Source organism: Tachypleus tridentatus, chromosome 7, assembly GCF_004210375.1.
Source record: "Tachypleus tridentatus isolate NWPU-2018 chromosome 7, ASM421037v1, whole genome shotgun sequence".
Lineage (NCBI taxonomy): Eukaryota > Metazoa > Arthropoda > Merostomata > Xiphosura > Limulidae > Tachypleus > Tachypleus tridentatus.
Window position 1 is genome coordinate 127,681,484 of NC_134831.1, and position 12,842 is coordinate 127,694,325.

General features: G+C 32.8%; 1 protein-coding gene across 2 annotated transcripts; it reads right to left on the bottom strand.

Annotated features, from left to right (window-relative positions):
- Positions 1–599: 599 nt before the first annotated feature.
- Positions 600–12,828, bottom strand: LOC143256561 (juvenile hormone acid O-methyltransferase-like). 2 transcript variants are annotated; one of them, XM_076513926.1, is made up of 6 exons: positions 12,616–12,828; positions 10,680–10,882; positions 9,199–9,486; positions 5,956–6,163; positions 4,485–4,632; positions 600–2,455 (listed from the first exon to the last, which is right to left on the bottom strand). In XM_076513926.1, the coding sequence occupies exons 2-6, from the start codon at positions 10,730–10,732 to the stop codon at positions 2,277–2,279; spliced, it is 876 nt and encodes a 291-aa protein (XP_076370041.1). In that variant the 5' UTR covers positions 10,733–10,882; positions 12,616–12,828; the 3' UTR covers positions 600–2,276. The 2 variants fall into 2 exon arrangements, with proteins under 2 accessions (XP_076370041.1, XP_076370042.1); XM_076513927.1 differs by lacking the exon at positions 10,680–10,882 and having other exon boundaries at positions 12,616–12,822.
- Between the last annotated feature and the right edge of the window lie 14 nt (positions 12,829–12,842).

Genomic DNA, 12,842 nt, shown 5'->3' on the forward strand with positions numbered 1-12,842 from the left:
AGTTACTGTAATCCTGCCAAAAAGAGTTACAAGTACCACAACTTTTGTTTTTCATATTTATTAATTCGTTTTAACAAACTCTGTTCCATTAATATTATATTCCTGAGTAGCATTATCCTGATGAGTACAGGAATATTTTCACCAGTTCTGGTAAAAGTGACAGTAATGTTCACTTTGGAATATTAGAAGACATCGTGCACATTCAATAACTTGCTTTTTACATTGGTAGTTAAGTACAAGAAAAGTCAGTTGAAATGTAAGGAATTTTGGCATTATCTTGTGTGAATTTCAAACATATATATATATTGATGAAATTCAAAATTCCTCGTGTTCATGTTTATCTGTTTGCAAAACAGCAGTTAGACTGCAGTTTATTGCACAGAATTGTCCTTACGTTAGGACCAGTTCTCGATTTGCGATGAGTTTAAAATGCCTAGGACGCTCATAATCCAATCAGATTAATATGTATTCTGCAATGACAGCGATGCTCTTATTATATGCGTAGTTCTGTTTCTAATATGTCCAGCGAATTTTATAATTACGTTCTCAGCATTATTTTTTCCATGTTGTTACCTTTAAAAAAATAATCAACTGCTTCATCGTAATCGGAAGTTTTTATTTTATTTTATTTATATATAGCGTATAACGGGTAAAACTGCAAAATAAAAACATAAAACAAGTTAGCGCTATGAATTTGTCTCAACCCCTCCCATTGCAGAGTTCCGCACGTACGTAGCGTCCTCTAGTGTTGTATCACAATGGTTTCGCCCTTACTATTGATGTGCTTACACTCGTGTGTTTTAAACAATAATCAAGTGATATTCGTATACATATTTTTATATGTATAAACAATATAGATAAAAAAACTAAAGAACTGGTACATGGAATAACAACACACGTTTGGAAAAGAAAATTTTGGAACACGTGTTACAGATAGGTTTATTATATTTATTCTGTTGTTAAAGCCCCGTAAAAAGTTAATTTTACAAATACAATGTAATCAGTTTTCAAATGTAAATGACCCAACATTTCATTTCAGACACTTTCTGCTACAATTTAATGATATGTTGTTTGAATAACAGTAATTTATTTTCTTTTTTAAACAAATGAAGTTTTAAAATATTTTTAGTTGAAGTATAGGAAACAGTTTTCCATCAAGTACCTGATTCTGTGATAATAAATATATAGACAGATGGTAATTAAACTGCATCTAATAATAAAAGTTATACCTTTCACTATGTCAAAAGAGTAAATTTTTGAGTTTTTTTTAGTAATGTTAATGGCTTAGTTAGGGACAGTTTATGATACATTATGCTGCAACAGGGCTATCTAGTGGTAGCAACATAGCAAAATCTCAATAAGGTTTGGCGAACTCGGAAAATAAATTCACCCGAACGTTCTTAAAAATAGCTCTAGAACTGATTCTTGAAGCTTTTTATTATATGAACTGTAGCAGCCTTTGATACTGAACAACACAGCGATAACTCCAGCTTAATTCGATACTTTAAGTATTCTAATACATGAACTATAGCGGCATTTGTCATTGAAAGACCTAAAAAATGAAAACTGAAAAGTTTCCAATTCACGTATTTATGTGTGATGAAATGTAATTTGTAAATAACGCAATATTACATTTAAAAGGACGTAACAAAGATGTATTTTAAGAAAAGGTTTATTCGTTACTCAAAAATTACCGAATGCTATTCCGATGCAACACATATGACCTTGTTTGCATAATACCAATTTACTCTCTTTTATTAAGCAAATGCAATGTCAAAAAAATATTTATTTTACTTGAAGTATAGAGACAAGTTTTCATCAAGTATCTGATTTAGTGATAATAAAGACTATGTAATTCTTTCTAGTCACATACTTTCTTCTCGAAGAGATGAGTCAAAAATTGAAAGCTGGGGAGTTGAACGTAAATGTTTATAAATCTTTCTTATTTTCGTTTTCCATTAATTAATTAAGAATTTCAATCTTGTTACTTCAAACCACTAACAATTTATATATCAATCAAAACCAGACAATAAAACACAACTGTATTAATAAAGACGGTAGTCATCTAGGCTGTAACCAAAATGTGAAATATTGAGAAAATACTATGGCAGCTTCCTACGTCTTCTTGGTAGTTTGATTTTGGATACGCGCGTGTTGTTATTTTCAATAAATGTTTAAGCATAAGGATATTTATTCTAGTGATTTTATATATATATATATATATATATATATATATATATGTTTAGTTATGAAATCAGGAGATAAAAATTCACATTTTAAATTTTAGATATTAGACACATTTCCAACATTGTGACTTCTCTTAAAACTGTTCCATCAGCTTTAAAGTTTACTTTGTATTTCTGAGCCATTTCACACCAGTCTGCCCAGAAATCCTCTAACTTTTCTGAGGGTATTCGTTTCATGATGGCTTCAGGCATAATGGATTCACAAAATTCTATAAAATTAAAAATAATAAACATGATATATCATTTAGTTATATATTTTTGACGAAATATGAATGTATATGAAAGTCAAACATTCTATTTTCGTACAATATATAAGGCAGGGAATTTCAAAACACTATAAAGTTGATAACTATAAAAAATTAATTTATCCAGAACCAAAAAACTTTAACTTACGTAACTGTAAACATATGAACATCAAGTATTTTAATTTTATAGCAAATATGTAGTTTAACCTAATGGTCAGCATCAAGTAGTTTAACAATGGCAAATATATAAGTAACAGGTATTTAAACTTAATGGTGAATATATTAATAAATTTTTCTGCACACTTCTGATTTTTCAAGAACAATATGAAGTGTACACTAGACACAACAGCGGTGTGAAATATCTGAGGGCTGAAAAATAAAGGAAGAGAAAATATATGCTATTGACAGTCTGAAAATATAATACATCAAACAGTCGCAACGATGGTTCACGTGCTCATTTGCTTATAAGAATATTGGAAATTCTTTTAACAGAAGATTGTGTTCTTTCTGATATGAGCGGGTAGAACGCCTTGTTTCACAAGGAAGTATTTTATAGAAGAGCTGGGATATATATATTGTGACAACATATTTCACTCCAAAGTAAATGCTTCGTCTTAATAGAAATACCTTCATCAATGGAATGTTGATGATTGGATACGAATGAGTAATGGTCGAATCTGTGGTTTGTGAAAATTAAATTATGGTAAAATTAATAGAAAATAATTCAACTATAAAATATTATTTTTGAAATATTACTTTATAAAATAATTACCTAAATCATCCTTATTATACGGTGTCTTAAAGGTAACAAATTGAGTCCAAGAATCGTGACTGAAACTTTTATTGTTCTTTTCGTTTTTAGAGGATCTATTTTAGCCTTACAAACCATATTTCGGATTGCAAGAGAAGTTTATTTGTTTGTTTTTTTAAATTTCGCGTAAAATTACAGGAGGGTATCTGCGCTAGCCATCCATAAATTAGCAGTGTAAGAATAGAGAGAAGGCAGCTAGTCATCACTACCCACCGCCAACTCTTATGCTACTTTTTACCAAAGAATAGTGGGATTGTCCGCACATTATAACGCTCCCACGGGTGAAAAAATGAACATGTTTGGTGTGGCGGAGCTTCGAATTCCCGATCCTCAAATTGCGAGTCGAGCGCTCTTACCACCTGGCCATGCCAGACCCGCAAAGGAAGAGGCTACATTGAAATATCAAACCTAATCCTTAAGCAGTCATCATAAACTGAACGAACTTGCAGAATATTGAAGCCAGACTGTGCCAGGCTGGAACATGTTCAAACCTAAATAAGAGCATGAAAATGTAGCAGTATCCATTCATTCCAACAGTGATAATACAATATGTTTGTTTTGTTTTTGAATTTCGCACAAAGCTACTTGAGGGCTATCTGCTCTAGCCGTCCCTAATTTAGCAGTGTAAGACTAGAGGGAAGGCAGCTAGTCATCACCACCCAACGCCAACTCTTGGGCTACTCTTTTACAAACGAATAGTGGGATTGACCGTCACATTATAACGCCCCCACGGCTGAAAGGGCGAGCATGTTTGTCGCGACGAGGATTCGAACCCGCGACCCTCAGATTACGAGTCGCACGCCTTGACACGCTAGACCATGCCGAGCCCAATACAATATGTAATATCAGTGTTCGCTAAATGTATTCACATCACTATTCTACTCTATCACTAATTCTCTTACGTTTAACAACAGTTACCACTCTTTTCCATTCCAGTGAAACTTATAAGAGTGTCCTCGTGTTTGTAGCGTTTTATATATATAATAACAAAAAACTATTTGAAATGAAATGAACTAGAGTACGTCTCCAAATTTACATTGTTACGTATTTCTGTGTGTTTTGTTTTCTGGAATCAATGTTCCTATTTGAAATAAATTATCCTGGTTAGGTTAGACTAAATCACAAGTTAAGTGCCCTTGCTGTTTTCAGTTTCTAAAGCAATAATTCGTTAATCATACTTACGTATGTATTGGCTTTTCGAACTAAATACTTGAGTTTGAGGCGTTAGGGCAAAGAAGTCAGTATCAAACCCACACTCATCTGCTAGCTTCTTAGTTGTACCATAAGGGTCGCTGCAGTCATAAACTACCCAAAAGAAGTTTTCTACATTCTGAAAAAATTAAATCTAATATTTTGAAATTAATTTAACTCATCAACACATTCTTTAGCTGACAGCACATTAATATATTTTCATCATTTAAATGGTAGATTTTTGCGTCGTCTGTTTTATTATTTAACTTATAAAACGTATAAATTACAAAAAAATATTATTTAACTAATAGAGCGTCATGAAAAAATTATTATTATGGTTATTTAACTAAAACATATAAATATAAACTGTTTTTGTTATTTTACTAAAGGTTTTAACGTGGGTTTTATAATTTATCTGATACTCTATACGAATGGTAGATGTTTTTATTATCTATCTAATGTCAGAAAAAGTTGTGTAGACTAATCATTAATTAAATAATATTAAAATAACCCTATTGTTAGAAGCTTTCGATAAAACACCTAGCTTTATTAAATACAACACTCTAAAACTATTACAATGTTTGAATTTGACGCACTACCTCATTTCTTAATTACAGTGTAATTAATTGGATAAAATTATCTTCTTCTTCAATTACAGAAAAGTAATACGTTGTTTATTTCCGTGCGAAATTACCCGAGAACTATTATTTGTTAGCCGTTATTAATTTTGAAATTACAAGTGATAAAAAACACTTTGTAAATGTAGAACGCTTTAGGGAGACAATGTTAAAGAAAAATACATATTTGCTTTAATATTACTGCACTTTTACTTTATATATCCTGAGTGTTGATTTGTAGTTCGTTTACTTTAATATCACGGTCATGTTAGGATAGACATCAATATTGTGCAGCTTAGAGCCTAGGACTTACGTACCAAAAAAACAATGTTGAGTTAAAGTATGTGTTGGTTGTATTAATAACTGTGTGTGTTCTCTTATAGCAAAACCACATGGAAATATCTGCTGAGTCGACCGAGGGGAATCGAACCTCTGATATTACAGACTCGCTACGAAGTCGGTCGCAGTAATCATGGAGTAGAAAATAGTTCACGAAGGAGTGGTAAGTTGTGTTGACTAGACTTATTTAATTCTAATAATATTATTCCAAGTAAAATATATTGTTCACCTTTGATACATATATATGTATATATAAAGAGAGAGAGAAGAAAAATTAATACTGATAGAGACAAACCAAGTAAATTAAAACAAAATCGAAAGGAAGAACTGCATTAAATATCAAATCCAAACCTCTGACTAATATAACATAATACACTCTAACTATTTACTGCACTTATTGTAAAATACGTTAGAATAATATTTTATTCAATAAAATTTGTTTGTTATAAAAACGTTCTTTATGGCACAGAAAAAATGTCAACAGATTTAGAGTTATCTGGCCTCACCTGTATGTACTCCATCCACTGTGGCAGTTTTGACATATCTTTTACACTGCTTAACAATTCTTCTGTACATATACCCAATGCAAGTAAATAACCACCTGGTTTCAATAAACGATGAAAGACCTTTAAAAGTTTTGAGGTATCTTTGACACAGTGAATAGAAAAGAGCGAGAATATCTTGTGAAATGTCCCCTCCCATTCTGGTGGAATCCTGCAAGAAAATCCAAAACAGCAGTAAAAATATTTCTACACAGGTAAAAACTAATAGAAATGAAACTTAAATGCAAAGAGGGCCCAGCATGGCAATGTGGGCTAAGGCATTCCACTCGTAATCTGAGGGTCGGGGGTTCGAATCCCGGTTGCACCATACCTACTTGCCCTTTCAGCCGTGAGGGCGCTATAATGTTGCGATCAATCATACTATTCGTTAGTAAAAGAGTAGCCCAAGAGCTGGTAGTGAGTGGTGATGACTAGCTGCCTCCCCTCTAGTCTTAAACTTCAAATTAGGGACAGCTAGCATAGGTAGCCCTCGTGTAGCTTTTCGCGAAATTGAAAAACAAACAAATACAAAGAAGTCTAGGAAATAGGTAGTTTACATGTATGAAAACATAATTTTCAATCCTAAAGTGACTACCAAAGGATGACTACATAACATATGTTGTACGTGCTACAAATTCACCTCTAAATAAACTAGAGACTTTTAGTCTTGATCTACGTAAGTAAAATGCTTTGATCAGAAGTTATGGGTAGTTGTGCCTAAATAGTATATAATCTTTTTCTAAATTCACCTGTACTCTTTTCAATTATCGTTTTATTTGTCTTAGAGCAAAGTCACACTAAGCTATCTACTGTGTGCACCACGTGGAATCAAATCCCGGATTCTTGTACTGTAAGTCCGTAAACTTACCACTGCCCCACTAAGGGACTTATTTTTGTGTATAATTAACACATGTTTTATAGCTGCTATATTTTTCTGAAAGAAAACCTTTTACATAATATTCTTCAAATGTATAAATGTGCTAAATAACTATTCAAAAAAAATGGCGGATAGTCTCATTCCAAGTTTTCTTTGAAATTGAATTATCCTTTCTAATTATTTCTTACTAAAGCTTGGGCATTATACACATTAAGAATTCATGTAATATTTATTAATGTTTTAATCAGTTTAGCTTAGTTTATCCCAATGGAAATAATTTCAAGCTCAGAGCCAACTTATGAACAAGTTACGTCATTCATAACGATATATAAAGTTAAAGATCGGCGACGCTTGGTCTGTATTTCGTCAGTTTATGTGATGTTACAACACAGTGAAGATAATAATAATCTTAACAGATATTTCTTCTGGCTATATACAAGTAAACAGCAGATTTCAACTATTCACCTCATGTGCCGCAAGCCACTATTAACTAGTTATTTTGATCACTACCAAAAGGTTTCGTATGGCCAAGTGGTTAGGACGCTAGATTCGTAATCTAAGGGTTGTGGGTTCGATTTCTTGTCACATCAAACATGCTCGCCCTTTCAGCCATGGAGTCTTTTTAATGTGGCAGTCTATCCTACTATTCGTTGGTAAAAGAGTTGCCCAAGAGTTGGCGGTGATGATGACTAACTGCCTTTCTTCTAGTCTTACACTGCTAACTTAGGGACGGCTAGTGCAGATAACCCTCGTGCAGCTCTGCGCAAAATTAAAAAACAAACAAACAAGACCAGAGTTCATCGGGTCGCCTGGGCATGCAACCCAGAACGGTACAGAAGCCAATACAATCCATAACAACTGATGTCTCATAAATGACTGATATAATTAGGTTTTTACCGAAATATTTTGTGCTACATGTCCAGCAGCCGAATGAGCTCTGGTATTAATAGTATTAAAATTGTAATGTTTGTTCGTTTGTTTGGAATTAAGCGCAAAGCTATACAATGAACTATCCGTGCTCTGTCCATCACGGGTATCGGAACCCGGTTTCTGGTGGTGTGAGTCCATAGGCATACTGCTGTGCCACAAGGGAGCAAAATTTCTTCTGAATTGTGACATTCTGGATGGTTTACCCCTAAGTTCAATAAACTGTATTAATTGTGACATTCTGGATGGTTAACCCCTAAGTTCAATTAACTGTATTAATTGTGACATTCTGGATGGTTAACCCCTAAGTTCAATTAAATGTATTAATTGTGACACTCTGGATGGTTAACTCCTGAGCTGGATTAACTTTAATATAATTTAGCTCAAAACAGTAATCCCACAAATTTCCTATTTCGCTCTGTTTCACGTAATAAATACAAATTCCTAGAAACCACAATCAGCAACAGGAGGAAAAGTGAAATATTTTAATAATGTTATAATTCAAATTTCAAAATTTCCTCAATCATGTTAATTCTGATACATAGTAAAACGAACACGTTTAATTTGTGAAACATTTTTGTTGTTACAAAATTTTTCTTACACGAGATTCAGTTTTCTTCTATCGATTTTTTTTCAGATTACAAGCATACCCGTCTTATAAACTTCTAAATTTAAACAGCAATTGCAAGAACGTCTGGAAAGTCTCGTATCTTAGCATAAAAATCATGAAAAACAACTATGCTAGGATAATCTAATTTATCTTGTTTCACTGCAGTTTAAGTTTGGTTTGTTTAGAATTTCGTGCAAAGCTACTTGAGGGATATCTGCGCTAGCCGTCCCTAATTTAGCAGTGTAAGACTAGAGGAAAAGCAGTTAGTCATCATCACCTATGGCCAAATGTTGGGCTACTATTTTACTAATGATTAGTGGGATTGAACGTTATATTATAATGCTCCTACTGCTGAAAGGTCGAGTATATTTGTGGTGATGGGAATTCAAACCCGTGACCCTTAGGTTACGATTTGGGTACCCTAACCACCTGATCATGTCGGGCCGAGCGTGATGATTCTTAAAGTGATGATACTTGTACAGTTAGGTAAAAAACAGTTTAGGTATTATAATAACTACCAGATTACCCGTGGCGCTGGTGCATTAGATCCGTGTGTGACGTCTTCATGACGTCATATCTGCACCCTGAAAAAGGAGAAAAATAAAATTATCCGTGACTGGAAACGTAGTCGAAACAGAAAAATCGTGACTCCTGTTGCAAACCTGCATGTGAACAGAATAAAAATTTCTCGAAGTTGGGGTTGCAGGTCGCGTAATAGAAAAGTTTTTTCAATATCATATAAACAAGAGTTCCATTATTGTATGATGATGATGTATTATTATAATAACATTACCTCTGCATTAAATTTATCTCTCGGTATTCAATCTTTTCATGGTTGAATGTCTTCTTGGCGTATTCAACAAACACTGGTTGGATGTCAACACCGATAAGTTTCTTCAAATTGACACATTGTGGTAGCAATATATCTCGAGTTATTGTTCCTGGACCACAACCGAAATCTAAGATATTCTCCTCTTTTGACCAAGTCATTCGTGCTTTATGAAAAGGCAGTTTGGAATTAATCCAGTCCAAATTCATTGATGGCCTCCTGGATATATACTGATCTACTAATGGATTCATGCTAAAATATATTTGATTTAATTAATTTGCGTGCTATTATTCTAGTCTTATAATAAACACCATTACAAATTAGAAAGCCAACAACAATCTAAACTCTAAAATAAATCTATTATCACAAACATATCATTGAACCTGAAGACATAATATACATATGAACTATTTTCAAATAATAAAAGTATTAAAAGCAAGTTAAACTGACTTCTTCCTTAAGGTTAGATTATTGAACAAATAAATGAAACAAACTAAATCTACTTTATAGGGTAAACACTTAAAACGTTTATGTTTCATATAGATATCTTTATTTAGCTCTGCCAACTAACATGTTTTCTAAAAGATGATTATAAGATACAACATTGTAAGTGCTTGTTCAGAAGAGATATTGTTAGAAATTTGTTTTTAAAATCGTTTTGATGTGAAGGCTAAGATAGTTTTTTTATTTGTTTATTTGCTTTTAAGCATAAAACCACATAAAGAACTATTTGTTCTCTGTCTACTGCAATTATATAAGGTCGACTTTTTAGCATTAAAAGCTCACAGACTTACTGAAGAGGAGAAAGTAGGGGATCCTAAAATAGAAAAAAAAATCAAATTAGACACTTCAACATTAATCTAGGAATGTATCTGAATAGTTTCACGAAAATTCATCAGGTGTTTGAACAAATGCTAAAGATAGAAATATTTAAGCTTTCTATTATTTATACAAATCACGTACCTTACTATTCTAAAAAACCCGGCATAGCCAGGTGGTTAAAACACTCCACTCGTAATTTAAGGGTGACGGGTTCCAAACATTCTCTCTCTTTCAGCCGTGTGGATGTTATAATGTGACGCCCAATCTACTATTCGTTGGTAAAAGAGTAGTCCAACAGTTGGTGGCGGGTGGTAACGACTAGATGCCTTCCCTCTAATACTACTAAAATAGGAACGACCAGCGCAGATAACCCTCATGTGGGTTTGCGCGAAATTGAAAACAAACAAGCTACTCTCCATAACGTAATATTCAGAGACACGATGATAGGTAAAAACAGGGTTTTTTCGTTGAAATATAAAAGTTAATCTCAGTTTCAGTTCGTTTCTTTATCTTACAGTAAAGTCTGAGCTTTGCGGTAAGTGTTCAGAGCTTTATGTAACAAACTTTTAGAAATGTCTTGATATTTAAAAAAAAAAAACTAGTTTCAAAATATCTGTGTTTACCTTTTTAGTCTCATGTCGTCTGTTGGTAAGAAAACAATACTTGTAGTCAACATATAAACCTCTACGTAGTCCCAGAACTTTGACTTTATTTGAGAACACAGGAGGTCTCAAAGCTGTTTAGCTTAAAGTGATCTTTTGGAAGGCGTTCAAATTAAACAACTTTCTCATTCAGACAATTTTAACCATTCAGTTTTTCATGGTCACTGGATTAATAAAATAAATAAGATATTCTTGGTTTCCGATCAGTTGGATGACAGAATATTTCATACAAAAACAAGCATTGTCAACCTTTCCATAATTAATGTGTTTATGTGTATGTTTCAACACTTCTTCCGGTTTCATTTATATAACATTTTTCACAAGTGTTTAAGTTAGCTTACTGTTAAAAATGTTCACTATGTAGTTCTAAAGCTATCTTTTAGGGGTTCTGTATTTGTGTTGTTGCCAATATAAATATATTTCGTAATGTTGTTTGTTAATTTTATCCTGTCTTTATGGATCAGGCTTTCATTGCTCTATGACAGCGAGTTGAAGTGAAATATTGTGAAATGTGGAGTTCTTTGAAAATATAGAATAATTTTAAGATCATATTGAAGTATTGCTGGATGACATATTCTATGGACTCTCAGAAGAAATTAAAACATACTAGGTGTTATAACTCGCTTTTGGTTGTATGAAAAGATCCGAACACAACTTAAAGAATGTGTTGGTTTAAGGCTAACAGAGAGGACGGAATTATGCTTTGTCTGGTGACCCAACAAAGGAAATTTATCTTTTTTTCAGCATGTTTTCATGTGGCTAAATTTGAACTATTTACCCTCCTGGTGTCACTACGGAAACTGATGTCTATGGACAGACAAGACACACTTTATCATTTTAATACATTTAATTGAAATGTTTTCCATGATTTCAGTTCCTGAACAATTATAATATTAACAATTATGCTATCAGCTAAGAGTTGTAGGTTTGTGTGCTTTTCTCATAGCAAAACCACATCGAGCTAACTGCTGGGCACACCAAAGTGAATCGAACTTCTGATTTTAGCGTTGTAACTCCGTAGACTTACCGTTGTACTATCGAGGGGCGATTATACGAGTAACAAACTATTTCTTAAAATGTATCGCATTTTGAAAATTGCGAATAAAGCTGCTTATTTATAATTATTATTTTAATAATTTGAAAGGACAAGTATTATACACAATACACATTGTAAAGAACAAGTGTCACACACAATACACATTGTAAAGAACAAGTGTCACACACAATACACATTGTAAAGAACAAGTGTCACACACAATACACATTGTAAAGAACAAGTGTCACACACAATACACATTGTAAAGCTTGCTTTAGTACAAACGACGAAGAAATAAAAATGTTTTACTTTACTTTTCAAACTTCTCAATAATTTCAAAATGGCAGCTTTTAAGAGCAGTATTTTAAAACTCCTCGTGCCTCGTGAAACATAGGAACCAACAAACAAACAAATATCTCTAAAAACGTCATACAAAGGCTACAGTAAAATCACGTAACTTCTATAAGAAAAAACAAACGTTTTTCATAACAAATGATATAAACAAATATAGGAACAATTTCATTGTTTGAGTTTTTATCGAAAATATTTGTTTAAGAGTTTGCTATAGTTAAAAGATATGTTTAAAATCAACATATTTATTGAATATCTAAAAAACTAATAGTCATAGAAAATAATCGATTATTGTTCATGCTTCTGTTAAAACCGTGGTTATATGATATGTTTCAAATCAACGTAACGATTTAATACATGCAGTATTATTGAACTTATGAAGCACTAAAGGCAGATTACGTTACAATAGATCTTTGTCCTAAGTTAGAAGTTGCTGTGATATCACTGATACTATATCAAATATATAAAAGACACTATCAAATATGACTTCAGATATAATACTACTCCTACCTTGTACACCTTCTGAGTCTTGAAGAATTTCAGAAGAGTTGTTCACAAACGTGTGAGTTCTTTATAAGAATATATAGGCTATGGATGTGCAATCTGCCCCTCTTTCTAATTTGCTGATCCAGAGCCTATCATGCTGTGATAATAAGATCACGTTATCACATTTCAGTTTTCAACAAGTACCGTTATAAACTTTATAGTTTCTCAAAGGTGCAGTTGGATGTCTGTGA

Bases quoted from the DNA above. Each gene is read 5' to 3' on its own strand.
- LOC143256561 (XM_076513926.1), bottom strand. From the start codon at position 10,732: ATGTTGACTACAAGTATTGTTTTCTTACCAACAGACGACATGAGACTA. The intron at 4,633-5,955 runs GTGAGGCCAGAT...TAATTTTTTCAG, and splicing joins AGTGGATGGAGTACATACAG to AATGTAGAAAACTTCTTTTG. The intron at 2,456-4,484 runs GTAAGTATGATT...TTAATTTTATAG, and splicing joins TTCGAAAAGCCAATACATAC to AATTTTGTGAATCCATTATG.